Source organism: Rhopalosiphum padi, chromosome 2 (genome assembly GCF_020882245.1).
Source record: "Rhopalosiphum padi isolate XX-2018 chromosome 2, ASM2088224v1, whole genome shotgun sequence".
In the NCBI taxonomy this organism is placed as follows: Eukaryota; Metazoa; Arthropoda; class Insecta; order Hemiptera; family Aphididae; genus Rhopalosiphum; species Rhopalosiphum padi.
In genome coordinates this window covers 22,523,928-22,548,214 of record NC_083598.1, presented here as the reverse complement: position 1 = coordinate 22,548,214, position 24,287 = coordinate 22,523,928, and the positions used below count along the sequence as shown (strand labels likewise).

Below are 24,287 nucleotides of genomic sequence, written 5' to 3'. Positions count from 1 at the left end.
AATAGTTATAAACATTGAGTTGTTCAACGAGTCATCGCACAAAAGAATATATAGGAAGTATTACACAAAAGATGAAAAACAGTAGCAATATTATAAAAACTACTTTTATAGCGTGTTAAAACAATATATATTATATATAATTATTAATTAAGAATAACAGTACACTTAATTTATTCAATTACATATAGTTTATATTTTATTTTGGTAGATACTTTTTAAGGTGTATTTTTTCAGCACATGTTATATGTTTAAAAGAATGGATTCCATACTATGGACAAGACTATGTGAAATATATGTAGACTGAGGGCATGGAAAAAAAATTCAGAATATTTATCAAGTTTTTTACATCATTATTAATTTTTTTTAAATATAAAACTGTACAACTTATTTCTTCAACAATAACTTTTAACGATTCTTATTTTAATATAGACTATAGTTAATATTTTGGTATGTAAGATAATAGGTATCGTCAGTTAAAGATGAGAATACAAATAAATTAAGTAAAACTATTAAATATGTGTAGGTGTAATATCATAATTAAAACATTCATTTATAGAAGGAGCAAGTTTTTTTTAAAATAAAGTAATAAATAAACTTAAAAAATTTAAACGTGCAACAAAAATGAAAAAAAAAATAATAATAAAACAGTAATATACAAAAAAAACTATAAGAAAAAATAATTTTAAAACGAAACATAAAATCACAGTTTTCGATTAATTTGTCAATAATATTTAATAAATAAATAATTTTCTTAAATTTTAATACACAATAGTAATGTTCTAACGAGTAACATTTTATTAGCTTTAAAAATATAAAATATACAGTCTAAATTGTATTTGTTAATACAATTGAATATTTTGATTATATACATAATATTTTACATATAATATATTTATACAGAGTATATCACTATATTTAAAAAAAAATATGTACGCGGTTGATATTTGAAAATAACTTTAAAAATGAAATCACATCTTACATTAATAAAATTGTAAGAAAAGTTATTTTTCCAGACATTTTTCCAAATTTTACAAAAACCAATGGTCGGAGTTTAAAAAATAATTGGTAATAAGTAAAAATATTAATACAACAGTTTCATTCAAGTCTCAATATTACATAATATGTCAAAAATGTAATTTCAAATACCATTAAACATTATTCATCAAATGTCTATGATGTTAAATTGATATTATACATAATAATAATAAATATATATATATATACATATTATACTTAATAATACATATACATTATATATATATTTATTATTTACAATGATTAAACAGGTAACAGTTAAGCTAGTAATCTAATAAATTAGACAGTAAATTCAATAAGCACCCACTAGACCTAAAAATAATTATCATGATGGGATGAATTAAAAATCAGACAATGATTGAAAATGTATTATACCATCGAAAAATAATAATAATAATTTATAAATATTACATAATTAATTATTTTGTGTAAACTATGAATACAATAAATTACCAATTAAACAGTAGATTTTAGAAAAATTTTCTGTTACATAATCTTAAATATGTACGTACAGGAATAAACATTATTCAAATTAAAAAAAATTACTAATCATTTGCTACTGAAGTTCTTAAAAAAATTATTTTATTTAGTTATTGACAAAAGGGTGTTAAAGAATTTAAAATGGTAATAGTTTATCAATTCAATTGTTACTTTTATCAAATAAAATTTGGTAAATATATTGATGATTTTTTTAAATTCTAGTATCTTAAACTCCACTTGATAATAGAAATATTTTGTTATTCGAAATTGTATATAAACATAATACATTAAACATAAAAATACAATTAATTACTAATTTGTTTGACTATTAATTTAAAGAATAATATTTTAAATTTACTTTTAAAATTATAATTATAACTAAATAAAAACAATAATTTTAAACATACAGTAAGTATATTAAATAAAAATATTTTATTTAATAAATTATTCAGATTTAAAATATTAATAACACCTAATTAAAAGTTATTCTATTATACTTGAGGTAATAATTTAGGAAATTTAAAAATCAAGGAAATAGAAAAATATATTCAAAAAAGCTGATCATTAAATTAAAAAGAATATATTCTCAAGAACTTCGGTTTAACGATTGTTAATTTTTTCTAAAAAAAGTATTAACATACACAAAATAATTATTTATAAAATATGCCTCAACCAGAGGAACTATTTCATTGTAATAATATATAAATTTACCTAATTTAGGAAATATTATACAGCTTTTAAAATTACAAATTTTATTTTCTCATAAACAACACAATATTGTCATTATATTTTTATATTTTTTAATAGGAACTTGTTTTGATGGCCAAGATGTGCATCATTACCTTGTAGCTGGATTTTCATGTACTAAATATTTGCGTATTACATTATATCCTAAAAAAATTTTAAATTAAAAAATCTATTATTTTAATTATAAAATTGTGTTCAATTACTTACATCTAGGAAATGAATGTTCAATGGAGTACATGTTTGGTGAGTCAGAAGCATTAGATATAGTCTTCCTTTCGTCTGCTGAATTATCAGACCAATCCACTACGTTGCTACTTGAAATACAATGTACCATTGGTTGCCTATTTTGCATATCAGATAATGTTGACGATGGTGATAATGCAGCATCTAAATCAGCTGTTACAGAACTTGAAGGCATTTCTGGTTTTGCTGAAGGACTTTGTCCACTCACAGGACTTAACGTTGTTGTATCTGGTGGACTACCTACATAAGAATTACGGTTTGTAGCAACAATTAGAGCAGGTGTAGATGAAATCTGTAACATTTGTTGTCCAGCAGCAGTTTGTGTAGACACTGAGTGTTTAGCAAATTTCGAATTCTTATCAGAATTTGTTGTAGTAATAATAAAATTCCCCGATGAATTGGTTTTCTCAAGAATGAAGTTTCCACAAAGCTGTTTATCGCCAGAAGTTGGACTAGTAATAATAAAACTTTGGGTTTGCTTCTCAGAATTCATATTATTTAAAATAAAATGTGTGCCACCTGATTGTTGTTTATCTTTAGGACTCAGAATAAACCCTTGTTGTTTATTATCAGCAATAATATAATTTTGACCTTGTTTTTCATTTATTAATAAATTTCCTTGTTCGTTGCCTTGTTGTCCTGATACCATGGTCATCTGCTGTTGAACAATGGTAGTGTTTTGTTGAACTACAGTAGTGTTTTCTTGATTTTGTTGAATAGAACATGGCACTACATGTATGTAATCATTTTGCTGCTGATTTCTATTCTGGTTTTGTGATTGATTAGGGCTCAAGTTGGCTAAAATAGGGCTTAATTGGCCAACACTATTTACAATAAACTGATTACTTTGTTGTGGTCTTTGTTGAGTTTGAGGGGTCCTTAAAACCATTCCAGTAGGTAATATATTTTGACCCGTATTAGAAAATGGGGTTATAACATTTAATTGCACTGCGTCTTGTAATATAGAATTGTCAGCCATAACTACACCACCTAAATTTGCTGGTACAATGAATTGTTGGATAGCTGGAAGATTATGAACAAGACTAACAGGTTGTATCACATTTGTTATAAGTTGTTGGTTACCATATTGGGTAGTTTTATTAGGTAGTATTAATGTTTGAACAACAGGCTGATTATAGTTTTGTTGTTGGGGTTGTAACAATACACTAGAATTGTTCTGGTTAGGAGATATTTGAGGTGATTTTCGCTTTTTAGAATTAATAGTTTTACGTTTAGAATCTGGCGGAGATAATAAATTTGAGCCTCTAGGTGAAAATGCTCCACTATTATCTATATTTCCTGTAGCTACAGCAAGTTGTGGTACTTGGACTTGATCAACTGTCATAACATTTCCTGGCTGAAGTAGTAAAGTACTTTGACCTCCCTGTAAAGTATTTACAAGAACAGTAGGTTGTTGTTGCACCGTTGAAAGAACTTGGGAAGTGTTAGGTGATTGTATTTTAGTTGATGCCATTATAAATTGTCCATTACTTGTTAATAATATATGGCTTGGTTGAATATTAGATTTTTCTGAAGATGTAGGTACTTGTATGCTACTTACAACACTTTGTACCATTTCTAGAGGTGTTTTGGACATGATGGATTGTTGTTGACTAGGTGGTAATACTTGGTCTTCAGAAGTGTTCACAGTTACCACAGATGTATTAGTTCTACCAGCTAGAACCGAAGTAATTGTATTTGAACTAGCAGTTCGACCACTAGCCATTGTAGTAACATTTGTTGTGTATCTAGGTTTTTCTTGTCTGTATGGTCTTGCAGGAGGAGATAATGGTGAAAATGAATTTGTACTTATTGTATTATTCAGTAGAGCTGTCTGTTGTGCTAAATAACCACTTGGATCATCTAAAAATGATGGGTAACTGTCTTCTTCGGAAGGGGACTTAGACTTTCTACCAAAATTAACTATTTTAGTAGATTGTTTAAGTGGCTTTCTAGTTTTTTCTTCTACTCTGGAAATTTGGGGAATATGATGATGTATAGGAGGCACACGATCTTCAACTATTTGTTTAGAACTTTCTTGTTGCTGTATTTGTTGTTGATGTATTTGATGTATTTGTTGTTGTTGATGTATTTGTTGTTGTTGCTGTATTTGTTGTTGTTGCTGTATTTGTTGTTGTTGCTGTATTTGTTGTTGTTGCTGTATTTGTTGTTGCTGTATTTGTTGTTGTTGCTGTATTTGTTGTTGCTGTACTTGTTGATGTGATGATTGTTGATTTTTATTAAGCTGCCACGGAGGTGTTGATCTATGTTGAGGCCTTGGTGGTTTTGTAATTGATTGTTGTATATTTTGTGTATTTAATTGTTGTTGTACTTGTTTAACTTGTGGAGTTTGTGGTCTTATTTGTGGAACCTCAACAGGATTTTGGTTATTAATTGCAGTACAAACATTATTTTTTAAATTACAATCTATATGATGATGGCACTGTGACTGAGATTGTGGCTCATATTCATATTCTGATTGATATTCTTGTGTTGAATTGCTCCTATTGTCTGAATAAGATTCTGTATAATTATTTTGATCTTGGTATATTTCTGGATAATATTCATGATTTGTTGTAGATTCATTCTGTCGTATGGACTGCGACTGTGGTTGCTGTTGATATGAGTTAATTTGGTTACCATAACTAGGGTTTTGATCACCCGAATTACAATAGTGTCCACAATGACTAGAACAATTGAAGCGACAATTTCCTTGAGTTCTTAGACTATCATAATTGTTATATTGCATCTGTTCTGGTTGATACATACTATGTGTATTTTTTTGATAATATTGTTGTGATGCCATATCATTTTGATACTGTTGATGATGTGGTTGACATGAAGAGTCCGGTTGTAAAGCAGTTGTTTCATGAGATCTACATTGAGGGGAGTTATACCTATAACCATTTCGATATGATTGATCATATCCTAAGTCTTGCTGGTATGAATGATTTGGGTAGTGAGGAACTCTTGGATTTCCCAAGCCCATCGATTGGGATTGAGTATTTGGTATCATTGTTCCTTGAGGATTAGGTAATACTGTATCTTGAGAATTAGGCATCACGGGTCCTTGAAGATTTGACATCATTGCACTTTGAGAATTAGGTATAATTGGTCCTTGGGAATTCGACATCACAGATGAACTTTGGTTTAGTATTGGTGGGGTTTGAGAATTTGGCACCACATGCTGCATACCTTGGGGAATTATTTCTGGTCCTTGAGTATTTAACATAGGTTGCGGAGATTGAGGATTTGACATAGCAGATGTTCCTTGGGATGAAAATCTTATTTGACTAGGAACAGCAGATTGATCTGGCCATTGCATCTGTAAAAATACAAATTTTACATTATAAACACATTTTAAAAAGGCATAATAAATAGAATTATTAATTAACTCTCACTTGATGAGAATTTGAAACTTGAGAAAAGTTTTCTTTTCCAGATTTTTCACATTCATAAGGAGGAAATGAATATTGTTGTTGGACACCAGAAAGTTTTCGTTTTCTTCGATTTTCTGCCATTTCTAAGGAATATTTGCTAAATCTATTTTCGGAATTGTTAAACATCATTTTCCTCTTGTGATTGCAAAGATTGGTCATAGTGTTGAGGCCAGACGTGGGTTTCGTCATTACCTATAATTAAAATGTATATAAATCTATATTATATAATATTATAGCTATAGGTATGTAGTATGTTTTGTATAAAACGTCATATTTAAATGTGTTTGATATATGTAAATAATTGGATAAAAGATTTATATAAGTATTTAATAACATTACAAATAAATATGTGGGAGTGTCACCTTGGGTAATTTTTTTGGAGGATAGTAGACTTGTCAAGGACAAGATTTGTGAATGGTTAATGGCTACGCCTTGATAATAATTATGACACTTCGTAAATGAAAAAAAAATCAAGGTCATATATCAAATAAATCATTATACATGCATATGTATAAACAAATAAAAAGATCGTGAGAATAGTTAAATATTTCATGACGTCTTATACATTCCTTATGTCAAAATATATTTTGATAAAAAATTAACCGAAAATTATTACAACGTATTTTCAGTAGAAATTTAAATTTATCAGGTGAATATTTTAAATATATATATATATATATATATATAGCCATATAGGTACATCATTCATATTGATATTACCTACCTAATAAGTACGGAAAAATAATGTACCTAACGTTAAAAATTAACAACTAAAATATATCAATAAAAATTTATGTGATGGTTGAATATAACCATTTAGCTAAAAGGATTAAAATAACGATAAGTCCGCAAAAAAAAAAAAAATTAAATAATAACATAAGAATAGAAATGTGCTACAATATTATTCATATATAACTGTGGATATATGTGTTAAATCAATATCAATAATATAATAATAACTACGATGAAATATAGAATCAATTTAATGTAAAGGTACTATTAATTATTTGTTACTACTTAGTTGAAAGATATTTATTAATTATTAGTATGATTTAAGTTATAAATAAATTTTTTTCAATTATATTTATAAAGAATTTATTAAACAAATCATATGTCAAATTAAATGACAAAAATTTAAATACTTAAATGTTTATCTGGCGCTCGTTTGCAAATTATTAATAGCATGTTTAATACAGTGTATATTTTTATCGTACGAGCGCTTTGGACGGTTCCCAAAAAATATCATCAAACTGCAGAATTTGGTTTGTATCACTTTGTTCAAATTCAAAATGAACAACAACATTAGACGATAATTACCATTCAACAAACACCTACACAATATGTAGGGGAAAACTGTCAGAACCGAATAGTTTCGGTCTGCCAGTCACAACATCTTGGTAATTCGATTGTTGTTTTAAAAAATTCGTTTCCGTCGAAGCTAAATATTCAAAAGAAAAATAACATGACCTTCATGGTACTTGATCACAATATATTGTAGGTCTTAATTGTGTATTAAAAGTATTAGCATTTTTAAATTATTAATTAAATAATATTAAGCAACCATTGTCATCTTTCAACTGATTTTGTATTAGGTACTTATTAATTGTTTAAAAGAGGTAGTGATTTTCAAATTGTTTATTTAGTTTAAAAAAGAGTTACTTGTTACCTAACACATTAAAAATTTATAATGTTATAAAAAATGCAGATAAAATTTTAAGTATGATTATGTTGTAATAGTTTTATTTTAAACGGAAATGGAACTAACGTTTTTATAAGTTGTACTTAATATAACATAATTTTAAAAAACATTTTAAGTGTTTTGGTCTTGTGGAGATTATATTGTCTTTTTTTGAGCAGGTTAATAACTTTCATGAGATTAATATACTGACAAGTATTGTAAATAAATTACATATATAATTAAGAAATGGATTCAAATCAATTTTTAAGTAAATTTAGAATTAAGTTGAAAGGTTCGCTGTTTTCTTAGTGATAAAAAAAATATACGGACTAGTCCTACTGCAATTTTGTATCAAACAAATTATAACAATAAAAGGTGAAATATGTGTTATAAAAATTATATTTCACGTGTTTGCAATACGTTATCAATGGCTAATTTATTCAATTGTTAATCAAACTTCTTAATGGATACTTTTTAATTATTGTATTAAATTGATTAACACATATAAAGCCATAAGGATATTATTTTATTTATAAAATGTACAAACGAAGTAGGCAAGTATTTGGGAAAGCTTTGGTACATTGTTATCGGTACAAATAACATAATAAAAGAATTATACAATATTATAAAAATAACTTAATAATTAACATCAGGTAAACCGGTTTACTTAGAACTTAAGCATAAACCGGTTTTCTTGACGACTAGTAGTAAATGATGATAACATTTTTTGTATGTATTTGTTTAATTTTTATTTTGGCACACGGTTTTCCAAAATTTCAATTTAATAACTCTGATAGAAAGTTATAGTTTTAATAATATGATTTATTTATTCTTTAGGTTTTAGTAATCTTAAGAAGCTAATAATCTTTTAAAAATAAAATAATATTTTTAATCATTAATTGTTTTTTAATTTGAGATAAAACTATAAAAACTTTTTTACACTTTACCAAGTATGTAAAATAGATACGTGTGCGATGTGCGTCATTCGAGGTGTGTTAAAATAAAAAGACTAGCAGTGATGGTTAACAAATATAAATACATCTAATAGTGTAAAACGTATATTTTGGAAAGTTGATAAATGAAAAAACAATTAAATGTTTCCAAACTTTCTAGACGTATAACGCACAACGCACAAGTAGTGTCATATTGGGCTCATGAATGATAATTTTTAGATGTGACAAACAAGTAACAACCATGTCTACATGATTGTTGCATTATAAAAAAATTACGTGAATCCTACCATTTATTACAGTGTTTAATATTAAAATTTAAAACTATTCTGCCAAGTAACAAAATACGTTTTAAATCCAATATAAATATATTTCCAAACATTATACAATAATGACATACATTAACATTCTGCATGGTGAATTCGTGATACTTTATAGTTTGTACAATAATACTGTGGTACTGTGGTAGTTATATTATAATAGTTATTAACTTTTATTACTATAAAAATGTATTATGCGAAAATCCAGTCACTCAGTCACATAGTTTTAATATACATGTATACACGTACATAATGATTGATAAATGACAAGCAAGGCTATTTATTTCTATTATTTACCATTATTTATTATATTCGAGTCAATGGAATATAATTTTTATTGTGTATTATAAATATGTATTTGGCATCAATTCGTCATTTTTCAACTAAATGCTGTAAAATATATTTGCACATTATTTTTAAAATTATGTTATAACTTAAATTAGTATACATCTAATATAAAAAATTGACCTTGAATTTCTCTATCTTGAATAAATTATAGAAATTAAAATAATACGAACATTGAAATGTTTAAATTTAAATACAAATTATAAATCACTTGAACAGTTGTATGCTTACTATAAAATTTATAATTTCATATTATTCAAATTAAATAATAATCAGGTTCTCTCTTTTATGTTTAGAAAGTTTTAAAGAAATCAGTAACATACATTTTTAAAAAATATTTAAATAAAGTAGTCTAAAATATTAAGAAAAAATTATAAACACCGGTCACAAACTCATAACTCTCTTGTTATACATGACGCACTCATCATATTACATTGTATTGTTCATTGTATACGTTAATAATCACAAAAATAATCTACACGTTAAATCCAAAATTTGTATATGTATTTAACTTAAGACTGCTAAAAAAAACGTATTACCAAGAGCGGGAATCATTGGAGTGAGTTCAAAATTTTGATGACACGTTATACGTATAAGTATATTAAAATATATTATATTTACATCTCAACGATAATAAATTAATAAATTACGAAGGTACCTTTATGGAGAGGATACATAGTTGTCATATCAACAATAATTATTAGTATAACGTATACAATTTATATTTAAAAACAAAATAATGATGTATTTCCAACAAAAATATCAGTATAGTAGGGAACTTTATTCTAAATTTCTAAACACATTTCTAAATATAAAGATTTAACTTCCCCAAGATACCTGCAAATTAATGACTTGGTTATTTAACATTCAAAAAAATATCAGACTAATTAATATTCAAACCTAATCATAGATAAGTGTATTAAAAAAAATAATTTATTCATCACAGCACAAGTTAACTTTTTTTAATAAAAAATAAATAACATTATTAAATACATATAACGGTTGGAAATGTACCTATATGTGATAACTGATAACTATAATAAAATAATTATTATGCATATAAAAATAATAACAAGCGCATTGTCTGTGCTCATAATTATGCCTTCTAAATTACAACGTTAGTTTAGGAACCAGCACCTCACACCTGGTAACACTTATATATTATATTATAGCTGACACCTGCCACCTAACTGCTGCCATATGACGTGTTAACGTATATGCAAAGGCGCATACATAAAATCATATGTGCGTGTGCATATTACTGCACAAACTTTCCCATTAAATAACATAAAATTAAGATATTAAATATTTTACAAATTCTATACGTTGAAGGTTGAACATAAACGTTAACTTAACTATAATAACTAAAATATGAGGAAACAAAATTAATTTAAAAGAAAGTTTCTAATTATCCATCATATAACTAATAAATTACTCTTCTCTTTTATTATTATTATTTTGTAAACACAAAAATGTTGTAGTAAAAAAAAATATAATAATAATAACTTTAAGCTGTTTTAGTATTATTAATGTAGTTAATACTTTTTTTCTATTTATATTTAGAACCGAAGACCATACGAGAACTGTTTTCACAGAACTTCCCTTATAATTCCAATAATATATAAACATGCACAAATAAACATATAAACAAATTTATTGGCTAAAACTATAAATTTTCAAGACTTTGTTTGGTTTTGATAGTTTGGAGATTAGCAATAATAGTAAGTCATAAATAATATAATATAAAAAATATTTTAAAATAAATAATAATTTAAAATTTAACATATTTCTAAAAGTAGCTACTTATATTATACAATACATGTTTTAACAATTATTATTACATAAGGGTTTTTGGAACTAAATTTTCTTATTCGAATTTTATTTAGTGAATACGTGAATTCTATATAACACTGATTATCAAATATTGCAACTGTTCAAATTTTTATCGATTTCGTGAACCACAATTATTTTAAGTTATTTGTTCATTAAGTTTAATGATGCATGAACAATACCTACAATTAAAATGTATTAAAATACGCGAGGCCTGCAGTAATGATTACTCTAGTCCGAACAAGGATTGATAAAAGTATACTTGATGAGATTGGATTGGATGGGGTAGACTGTGTAGACAAAACAATGGGACTGTTTAATGTATGTGGTCAATATAATGGAATTGTATAGAAGAATAAAGAAAGGCTAATATTATATAATGTTTTATCGCAAATGCTGCGCTAAAAAAGATTTTCCTAGTAATAAATGTGCATTGAAAATATCAATACTGCATCACACTGGCCACCGGATATTCTACCACTCAACCTCGGCCAGTTGACAATTATAACAAGTATTTTTAACGTTTTAAGTGCACTAAAAAAATATATATCTACAGAATCCCGATTGACTTATTCAGCCTTTGAAAGTGTGTACGTGGATTTAAATTGTTTTTATACATTACAATTGCACATATGTTGGGTTTCACAAACAAGTTATTTTATTATAATATAGTATAACGTTAGGAAATATAAAAAATAAGATAATAAGATACTTTAAATGTATATAAATAAATAAATATAATAAATATATTTATTATAATACATACTTCTTTATTATGAGACACATAACGTCTTTTTATTTAATTTGACATATTATTAACATACTATATTATACTTTCATAATAATAAATTAAATTTGAGATACATTTTTTTAATCAAAAATTTAAAAACACATTTCTTTATAATGAAAACTATAATATTATTATATTATATTACTATATATTACTATTATAAATCATAGTAAATTGTTTAAAATAAATTAATAACTTTAATTTTATTATTATTATTTTTTATTATAAAAGTTTAATATTGTAGTAAGTACATATATATATATATTTAAATAGAATACAATTCTTTTAAGTAATAATAGCCAAAAAATAAATATAATATATATAATAATTCTTATATATATAAAAGAAGAACAGGCCTTTTTTATGTTCCAATTTTGTGATGACACCATTTAACTTTTTTCCAATTTTTTTTCACAGAAGTGTTCCAAATACTCTTTGGAGTATCACCACGTTGCCCGATATTTATTTATTTTTTGTCTGAAGGGAGGGAGAAGGGGATATGTATTTAAAGGTTACAGGTTTTTAGCGTATCATAAATAATTTAATGATTTTTTTTCACAAGGTTGTACTACCAAATGAGCCTACGAGTAAATCACTCTTATTATTTCCAATCTCATTTTGTTATAAATATCATAAATTAAGTTAAATTATAAAAAAATATTATATATTATATGACAAGGCTTTAAATAGTTTAATTATAATAAAAAAATAAATGTATATACCAATAGATTATTTAACACAAGAACGAAGTCGAGTTATTCAGTTAGTAATTATAACAAATAAATAAGCTATAGATAATTTTAGTTCACCCTTTTCTTAGGGTACCAGAGAGTATTCATTGAACATTTACTTGGTTGAATTGTGACGTGCTTAAAGAAGGGAAATAACAAAATATTATAAAGGGGGGAAGGGTCCTCATATGTATGACGTAATTTTTAAACAATCTAAAATGTAACAAATAATTTCAATTAAATTAAAAAATAACACTCGATTAGATAGAAAGCTTTAGAATTTAAATCTTTTACTCAATAAACATTTTTTTTAAATGTATAAAGATTAGAGTTTAGGTATCCCTGGTTTGTGAATAAAAATGCCGAATTTTTTATCAACAGTTACGAACCCGGAATAGCAGCTGTTGGAATAGATGAAAGAGAGAGAGAAAGAGAGAGAGAGACAAACGCTGTAGTAACATCTGCCTGTGGGCTTCTAACATTGCTTATAATAAACTGGTATATAAAAAGGGTGAGCATTATAAAAAATTACGAGAATAAGTGAATAACAATTGTCAAAAACTGTTTTAAATATGTATGTGTATATATTTCATTACCTTTGCGTCGAAATTAAAAACGTGTTCACACTGAAAAGGGCATTCAAGTCCACATTTGCATGTACCCTGAGTTTGCAAATATATTTTAGCTTGATCCAGCGAATTTAGAACTGCGTTGCTAGGACTGTAAAATAAAATAATGAATCGTTATTAATAATAGCTTATTATAAATATAGTAATTATATTTAACATTTTAACTTGACAATTAAAAAAATATATATATTTAACATAATTAACAAATTAAGAACTAAATTTATATTTAGAAACATTCAAAATATCAATAAAAAAAATATATAACTAGACTGTTTTTATAATAATTAAATAATAATTGAATTATTAATAACTTAGACAAATAAAATTCGAATGATTGTGAAATATATTAAACTTTATCGACTTTCTTTAATGCTATTATACTTGACTAACAAATACCTAATTTATTTAAATTCCATTAGGTAATATTATCATTAATTCATTAAAACTAATAATGAAATAAAAACATTGAAAATTATTATTCTCTAGAAAACAGAAATTGTTGAAATTATTTTAAGGGTAGTTTTTAACCAAAAGGAAACACGCACAGTGCTCACCCTCAAGTGTTACGGTTCAAATAACTACCGCCCTTTTAAATATATGTATGTATAACAATATTTTATAAGATAAAAAGGTTTTTTAGATTCTTTGTGATAAAATTATTTTAACAAATAGTTTTTATGATATCAAAAACTTATACGAAAAAGGAATAAAAAATAGTTAGGTATAATGTTTAATGCATAAAATTATATATTTGATAATAGATATAATTTTTGTAATAAATTAAAATTCGTATTATTATCAAAATTAAATGACAATGAAAATATTTGTTTTCATGCTTTGTAACGTGATTCAATTCTAATAATTACATTTTGATACATGTTGCAGTATGTCATATAATATTAGAAGTATTGAATATTTTCGATAAATCCTGACAGCTGGTTATAAAACCAGTTACTAAGACTACAAGGCAACCTTAATACAGGAATCATACAATTTAAATTATCGTTATGACCACCAAACAGATGGAATATTTAAGAATTTACGATATTGAATAGTCATTGAGATTAAAAACCATACAAAAATTGCAGTATACCATAAAATTATCGTGTTTCATTACATTAAAATTTTTGAAATTATCATAACTAAATAAAAATGAATTACTATTTACTATAAGTACTTTTATATTAAGTGCATAAATATGATATTTATAATACTGCTATTGAGACAATTTATTTGTTTGGTATTTAGTATTTATCATTAATATTCTTGTTAATTCTTAGCAAATAAAACTATATATTTATCATTCTTATTTTTAATATTATGTTAAAACAAATTCATATACGTATGAATGAGTGGTTTAATTAAATACATAATTTAGCTTACAAAAATTTTATGTAAAAAAAACTTATTCATCTAATAATAATTCGATAATTTTTTCAGATAGTTTTCTGAATTGTAATTCAAACATTAAGAACAAACCAAGATGGTTAGGTTAGGTAACAAAGAATACCCCTATAAGTAGCTAGAATTGTATTTTTATAAATAAGTAGACAATATTAGTCATTACTATCATTATTATTAATAATTCATTTTGATAATAAAAATAATATATAAATATGATTAATCATCACTAACATACATAAATTAAAAATAATTGTTAAAATGTCTAAAATAACATCATACAATTTTACATGTTTATTAAATCATTCGAAGTATAAACTACCTATCTACTTTTAAATATTAATGAATTGCTTTTGTTTCTTTCTCCGAGTAACGCTTCTTGTATTTACATAAGTGGGTCAAAACGAATACTTGAGGAATATTTTAAAACAATGTGGTGACATTAATGTTGTAATGCTGAGAATTTTCAAAGGAGTGACCGGTTATTTTAAAATTAAAGTACAGATGATTACGTAGACAATAGAACACGAGATGACGAAAGAAAAACCGCGCCCCGAAAATCATAACAAGCTATTTGTACCTGAAGCTTGGTGTTAAAATTTAAAATTAGTAGCGTTCTTCAATACGCCTACTAACTGTCTGTATGCAAATTGGGCAACCTTGTACACAATAAGATTTATTTTCGAGTTTGATCAACACCAAACCTGGGAGGTATATCGCAGTGATACGGTTGTTATTGCTTAATAAACTGGTTTCAGTAGTATTGCATCATATCAGTCTTCTAAATTTCTTCCTATATCCGAATCCGATACAACTAACTACAAAATGCAATGAAATATTTGCACAACAAAGAAGTTTAATGCACAATTATTATGTCCTAAAATTATGGCGTAATTTTATTTATTACGTACTTATTAAAATTATTTACAATATAATACTACCTATTTGTATACATTTAAAATAATAATAAAATGTGATTAAGTAATTAAACACAAAATTATCCAGCACTGGATAACCTAACCCGATGACAGAGATATATTAAACTATTTAAAAGTTTCAATATAATAAAACTAACAACAAATCTGTTTTAGCATTACCTACAAATTAAAATAAACACATTTTTTTTAAACTCAGAACTCAGATTCTGATAAAAAATTGAATAAGTTTATTTAAATGTATTATCAAGATGCTGTGTTTACTTATTTTAGGAAAACATATATACATTATACATATGATAAATTTATAATAATAACGACACTTGTTAGTTTATTACCTACATATATATTTATATTTATCTGTTATAAAAATAAAATCATTTTAATATGGTATTAATTATAGTGATTATGATGATATAATTCAATAATTAAAATGTATAAGTAATAAGTAAAAAATAAATATAAATATTTGATTTGTTAACACACTATATTATAATATTCAGATGGTTTAATTTATGTTGTCCGACCGGTATTTATAGAAACAAGAAACAAATCGCTGTGAAAAGGTCAAAATCGTGATCACACGATCTCATCCAATAATACATTTTATTTGACAATGTAGCATTTTAAAATACGTATCGCGTAACACACTCCCCAACGATAAAATAATCTATTACCTATGTTTTATGAACCATACATTAAGACAAGAGAAGTCCTATAGAAAACAAGAGTTTGACGAATTATTTTGATTTTTCTAATATTATCTAATGAAAAAACAAGTGGAAACAGTTTGTATAATAAACAATTTTGAGTTTTTCAATACATTTTTGCACATCAAAACCTGTACTGCTTTTATAGTGTCGAAAAATCATTTAGGATTTATTATTTGCATGTGTTGTTTCAGTCTTATGAACAAACAATATGGCAAATTTATGTACAACTATTTCAATTTTGTATAGTATAACTTTAATTATAGAGTGAATTGGCTTATTATCAAACTTAAAGGTGAGAAAATAACCTATATTTTTAAGTGAGTATTTTACGATATTTTAATTTTTAATATTACATTTAGAGTATTTTCATAACTCACTTACATACAAAAAAAAACCCCATGTGAAAATACACATAATGTTCTTACCTTTAAGTTTAATAATAATTCATTATAATAATAAGGATTATCAGTTTATTACTTAGCACTTACTACACTACACTAAAATTGCTAGACAAAAATTTGTTATATTGTACGTTTGGACACATATTATATACGGACGCGGGTGTGGCGTCTTTTTAAGAAAATAAGAAACAGTATAAACACTTTCCGTCTTAACCAATTCCACCAATTTAAGGTAATTTTAAAATATTTTATACTGTTTGAATCAAAACCGTACTGAGCCATTTTTTATTCTGAGGTAGAACTCTAGTAATGTATCCCCTGGGTGATGGAGGTGACACACTCGTAGTTTTATATTTCTTAATAATAAGTCGGATAAATCTGAAAATTTGTAATTAGGTTTCGAGCTAAAGAAGAAATACAATTTTTACTTTTTAGCCACAAGTATATAATTCTCAACATTATGTCTACATATCGATGAAAAATATTATATTTTCAATAATATTTTTACGCCCCCCCCCCCTAGCATCAGACGCCCAAAGCAAGCGCCTTGCTCGTTTCACTCTAGTTACAACCCTGGTTTTAATAATTCATTAAACATTATTAATAAAAATGTTTTTTTATGTTATCACATTACTATATATCAATGATGCAACATTATTATGTTAACAATAATGTTATTGTTTGTTATTGATAATTATATATGAAACGCCTAAGTAATTAAAAATTGTAATGTTTAACGGATTTTATACGTATCTATCAAGTATCGACAAACTATAGGATGATGCACTAATAATTTGAAATATTTAAAGCTATGAAAATAACTTCGTCTATACACTTTGTTCGTTATTTAGGGAGGTAAAAAGGATCTGATGAATTGGTGAAGGTATATTTACAGAGAAATTGATGGACAGCGCCATAGCGGTCGTGATACTATAGTTATTTGTGCCAATTAAAAGAGGTCCGGTCGTCACGACAGTCACAGTCGTGAAACTGACGAACGGCACGACTTACTAAACGATTTTGTTACTTTAGAGAATAGGAGTACTTTGTTACTTAAAGGTAAATCGTAAGTGGGCGGATAAGAATTTTTACAAGCCTGTTATGTGTTAATAATAGAGAGTGATGTTCTAACTTGGTCGAGAAAGAACATATAATGGTAAAACAAAAGATAAATTAAATAAATAGTGTACGGTAAATATTTAATAATAAACGAATAAAGTCATTTTAGATTTAGTAGGTAATAAAAGAGTTTTTTATTTCAATGTGAAGGTTTGCTATAAAATTTATATTTTTATTTAAATATTAATACTACTTTTAAATATTCACGAAAACAATAAATTTAATTTTGTCAAAATAATACTCGTATGTTAATTTACCAACAAACAACCATAACAACGGTAAGTTATTAGTTCATTAATTATTAACTTTATATAAACAAATTGAAACATGGGAAAAATAAGATAATTAATATGTATTTCACTTTATCAGGTATAATTCACATAAACAAATGAGTCTAAAATCTAAATATCCAATAAAGTTCATAAAATATTTAATACAAGATCATTGCCACGATTTCTCCGTCACAAATATCGCGGGTAAAGAAGAATGTATTGTATACAAGGCAATTAGGCCAAAAGCCTAGTCATAGCTTAACAATGCGCCATATTCCACCTCACAGTGAAAGGTTCAATGAACTATATTTACAGTAGAGTACATTTCATTATTTTTCTAAGTGAAAGTATGTTTGTGTATAAACAACTAAAAAGAAAAATGTCATGAGACATGAATTTTAAATACATCTAATGAAAATAGATAAGCAATATTGAATATTTATTATTCAAAGATGAATATTATACTATATAGTATATAGTAATACTCATAACTTAAGTGAGACACTAAATAATATTATACATTGTTTTTATTTTTCAAAAGTTATCCTAACATATAGCAAATAATTAATTTCTCTATTTATAATTATTATAATTATAAATATAAATAAAAGCTTATTGGTTGTATTTGCTTATTCTCCATATTTCTCGCAAATAAAAATTAGTATCAATAAGTATTTTAAATCAAAAAATTGTTTATCTACTACAAATATTTTCATTATTATTTTAATAGTTATTAATTATACACAAATATATACGTGTAGAGTGATGAAAACATTTGGAACATATGATTTGATTTAAAACAGGCAAACGCATATCACCAAAATCAGTATTTTTTTTTCAAAACATTTTATTGCACATGTATTTCTCTATTCTCACGCAAGGTTCATTAGATGACCTCACTCACCGTACTCGGTCGATTATGATTATGATGGCGTGGAGTTGATAAAAAAATATTACAATGCACGATGTTTCGGGGTCACGCGACACAGCCTTATTCAGATTATAAATCAAATTTATATTTGTATTTGGCGGTCGTCTATTTGAATCGTTATAATAACAATACTAATAAGTTATCAGATCACTGATATTAATATTATATAAAACTACCTACACGGTTCTACAGTATTTTAAAATTGAAATGTTATTATAATAATAATTAATTAGTAATTTTGAAGTAAAAACTTAATAAATATAAAATTTCATACAAAAATCATTGAATTAAATTTGAATGATATTATTGGTACTTAAAGTATAAAGTCCAAATTTTGTTTTAGGTAGTTACATGTTATTATAACCCACGGAAGCCTTTTTATTATAATCAATTTAAATTTCTGAATCTGTTTCTTTTTTTAGTGTCGACGAGGAAAAATATACTGATAAAGTTAAAAGTGTATAGATAATTGACATAATATATACTCCTTAAAATCCTTAAATGATACTCTATATTATAGAGTTTATAATCTGTAGCACACGTTGATGTCCTGAGAACATGATTTTTTTATTCAAGGGGGATAAAAAATTGATTTTGGTGTGACGTGGGAACGTATAGCACCCAAATCATGACCCCCACCCACATTAACAACATAATATATTAAATCCCAATAATAAAATATTTTTACTATATCCCATATTAAGCAAAATGTATTGTCATTAATAGATTTTTAAAAAATAAATCAACTTTATTAAATTATTCATAAATGATAATTATAAACCTATCTTCAAGATCATTTATCACTTTTTCATGAATGGCCAACCAAATACTCATTGAAAGTTAAGGTGGTTTTGAAAACTGACCTTAAATTAAGAAAAATAATAAATAACAATAATAAATTTATTTCTTATTACACGAAAATAATTCCCCAGGAATCGATGTATCTATAGACATGGTATAGTATGGTATAGTTCATATATTTTAAATAATATTGGTAAATATTGATTGACTATACATAAACCATACATAAAGGAAATCTGGAAATGTACGATTATTTAAATTTTGCATGTCACATTCTTAGTCAAGTTTTCTAAACTGTAAAAAAACACCGAAAAAGGCATCAAATTAAAAATTATTTATCATGACAAGTGCATTGTATTATATCTATATAATATAGATATGATAGAAATTACTACAGAACACTGAAAAATCATTATTAAATATAATTAAAACTAAATCAGGTTAAAAATAAATAAATCTAAATTTATTTTTAAATATTAAAAACATAGGTATAATTATTGTAAATACATATTTTCAATTCATATTTTAAAGTAAAATATTTCCAATTTTCAAATAAATCAGTCTTAAATGATAAAGCATAAAATTGAGAATGATAGTAAAAATGTTTACATCTACTGTATTTGTATTAGCTCAAATATATTTCAAGTCAAACTTTCGGCGATAAAGAAAAACCTAATAAGTTGTAATATATATACTATTATATCAATTTATTTAATTTGCGAATATAAAAATGGTCAACATGTGTGCACTGTGTAAATATAATATTATATACCTACTCTATCCCTCAAAGCGTTTAGTTTACCTTTAATACGTATACAATATTATAATATATAATACCATATTACCACGATGAAAACATTTTGACTTGACGCGAACGCGACATTATATTTATACCTACTTAGTAGATACCTATATAATATTATATAAACGAAAGGTAAAAAAAACATTTGTCCGTTGCATTTCGTGTTCAAACAGCTTGCACTCGTTTTTTTCTTTCTTTTTTTCCCGCCCCTCTACAAACATATTATGTATAATGCGCGGACCGGTTTATAGAAACGCATTCTTCTTTTTCTCCTCTCACAGCGGCGGTGGCGATGATCGGAAAAGAAAATGTACCGTGAACTGTGGTGGCAGACGACGGCGGCGGCGGTAATATTGCACTGCCCGTCGAGCAATTGCACAATTCGAGCGAGCCGCAAACCGGTTTCACGCGTTTCTCATACTCGCGCTCTACAGTCGCCGCTGGCGGACCTGTCAAAAGTGCATCGATACGTGTACACCAGTTCTTGCCATTTACGGGACGCGACCAGACGGATCGTCGGGGGCATCGTGTATCTACGTTGCGCATCGGGAAGTGAAAAAAAAATAATAAATAAAACAAACACGAAAAGACGAAATTGATCGGTCGTTTGGAAGCGACGGAAATTAATTTGTGTAAGTCGTGAGGCAATGGGTCAGGCGAAGAGAATCAGGAGAAGGGCGTTTAGCTATGCAGCTCGTGTGTGTACGCCGTACACTACTCCGGAAACGGCTCTTCAAAAGGCTAAACATCAATAAAGCGCATTAGGTGACGACGACGGGTATACATGGGATTTATCCGGGTAAAAAGTCGTCAGGGGGTGGTAAAGGGGTTCCCGGGCGGATGAGAAGCCCTCTATTGGATCAAATGTCGTAACATTACATAACCCGAAAGAAAACCAGAGCTGCGGGTGTGGGGACGACGGTCGCGCGCGACTGTGTGTGTTCTTCCAAGGGGGTAAATCAATAAGACGGACCCGGAGGCGGCGATCACACCAGGCGGAACCACCAGCCGCCTGTTGTAGTTATAAAGGGTATAAGTGAAGTTTACGGATGATAAATCCCTGCGCGCCTCCACCCAAACTCCGTATCAAAATATTTCTAAATAACACTATTGACTCCGTCGCCGTCGACAACAACGACGCGATTAAGTAGATACAAAAATAAACGTATATAGAGCGGTCGGAAATGATTCATTTTAAATTACCAAACTAACCACAACCACATATAAAATAAATTATACCAAGGTAAAATTATGTCTAATAATTAATAAACCACCAAAATAATGAATTAATTGACAATAATCATTAACATAAAAATATAAAATATTTAATTGTTTATAATTATTATTAATGTATGTATGAAAAAATAATTAAAATTGTTTTCAATTATCTTATTCATTGTGTCATAATTATTTGACTATAAGCTTCTACTAAAACAGAATTTTGAATTACTTTAATAAAAATGTCCATTAAAAGTTTAAATAGTAAATTAAGCAAGGCTTAATATTTCATGTCTCTAAGTTAAAGGGGTCTAATGTTGCAAACGGTCGATTAACCGTATTACGACCAAATTAAACCGTCACACAATCCGCGCACTCCTAAATCCGAAATTAACGCAGTTTGAGAAGTAAAGCGGCAGTAAACCATCCATCAAATACACCCTCTTGTCTTTTCCGCCTGTTTCTAACCTGAAAATCCCGTATTTTGTGTACAAGGATTTATGGGCATCTATCGTCTCACTCAACTTACGTTCCTATAAATCACACAGACATACGTAAGTATGAAGACGTTTTAAAAAAAATGTTGTTTAAAATACATAACTTGGCGGGAAATAAAACATAAGGTAAGCAAGAAATTAAAAAGAAATATATTATATTATAAATATGAATATTTCCATGTTGATAGATTAGAAAAAAAATAAATATAAAACATCTTTAAAGCTTTAATGAATAATTCTTACACAGTACTAGTTGAGACGTCTACAGTAGATCTTCCTTATAATACGGAGAAATGTATTTCCAATGAGCTATTAATAAAACATTTTATTAACAAATTGAATCATTTTGGGAAGCCCTGAAACGGTAGTAAATCGTTTAAAAGCTGCCGAAGCGTCCCTGGGGTGGGTGGGATGCCTTTAATATACTGTGACGTCACTCATGGACGCTTTCCGCCACAGCCGACAGTTAATTGCCTCGGTTAGCCGGTAATCAATACAGTCCTGAAGGAGCTACCTGGCGGCAGCGGCCCTTAACTCGATAAAAAAGACGACAAATCGTGAGAATAGCCCTTTTTGTTACAACAACAAACACCAGCTGAGACGCGCTCAGATTTAATTAGCCACTTTAAAACAAATCAGCTTTCGACTGTAATTCTTTTTCTTTTTTTATGAATCTCTAATTTCAACGCATAATTATCATCTTTAGGTTGTCGGAATCAGTTATTTATTAGGGGATAAATGCTGTCAATTATTAGTTACACTATAGGAGGCACATCCGTATATACGGAAAGGATATAACTAAACAATTTCAACAGTAAAAAACGCTTTATAGAAAAAAAGATCATATTATATACACGAGTGTGTTCGTCAAAACGTATTATACTTATTTTTTTATTTTGTAATTCATTTATTTATTTTTCAAATGCTGATATCCTATATATATACAATATATATTAAACAAATAAACTATAAGTATCTAATCATGGTAATATTTAAAAATAACACATTAAATACAACCCTAAATTATTTAAAAGCAAATAAGAATAGAACTATCAAAATATATCGTTGTACACTTGATGAAATTATATTGTATTAGGACAAAGTAATTTTATTGATTTAGAATTATATTAATTACAATGTTTTCTAGAACTGAATGCAACAAACGTAAAATATTTGAAAATTTAAACCTTTTAAAATAATTAATATGCTTGATAATGTGATAATTGTGTTAACTTATTAATTCCTTATACCTATTGTCACATTATTTTACTCACTCGAAATGAATCAACGAATTTCCATTATTAAAATTTAAAAAAATATTTTACAAGTTCTAAATTATAAAATTAAAATTAAATTAAATCAGTGTTCCACTAAGTTTTTAATAGTTTAGGAATAATAAAGAATTTTCAAGCAGTTATATTTCAAAGGTACTCTACCGTACATAATAACAAAGTATCATACTATACACACGTTATGTTTTAGTAAATAATACTTAAGAGGTTCCATATTTTAACAAAGTTAAGTTTTAAGCAAGTTATGACTTTATGAGTAAGTAAAATAATAAAATTTAAAAGTTGTCATTTCATTTAAAAATTAAAATATTGTAAAAAAATAATGAAAAACACAAATTATCCTCTTTTTTCTAAGTTTGATAATAGGTTAATTCACTCTATAATTAGAGTTTACTACACAAAATTGGTACTGCAGAACACAAATTCGCCAATTCGCCGTGCTGTATGTTCGTAAAACGGAAAAACATGTCCGGTTGTTTTTACGTGTATACATAACGCTCTTAATATCTTAATGTTTTTAAATAATAATTCATATTATGTGATATTTTTAACTTCAAAAGATTATCAAATTCCAAAATGAAATAATATTTGAAAGTAAAGACATACATTATGAGTCATTAATCCATATAACACAATTATACATATAGTAGGCGATTGTTTAAAGAAAGGGACCAGCGAAGTACTTAA

General features: G+C 26.7%; 1 protein-coding gene across 3 annotated transcripts in view; it reads right to left on the bottom strand.

Moving 5' to 3' along the window:
• Positions 1 to 327: 327 nt before the first annotated feature.
• Positions 328 to 24,287, bottom strand: part of LOC132923519 (alpha-protein kinase 1-like) — a 28,255-nt gene continuing 4,295 nt past the window's right edge. For all 3 annotated transcript variants that reach the window (XM_060987565.1, XM_060987567.1, XM_060987568.1), the window contains 4 exons: positions 13,186 to 13,309; positions 5,907 to 6,137; positions 2,470 to 5,830; positions 328 to 2,406 (listed from right to left, as the gene is read on the bottom strand). In XM_060987565.1, the coding sequence (XP_060843548.1) occupies positions 2,405 to 2,406; positions 2,470 to 5,830; positions 5,907 to 6,137; positions 13,186 to 13,309 (3,718 nt within the window). In that variant the 3' untranslated portion in view covers positions 328 to 2,404. The remainder of the gene's footprint in view (positions 2,407 to 2,469; positions 5,831 to 5,906; positions 6,138 to 13,185; positions 13,310 to 24,287) is intronic.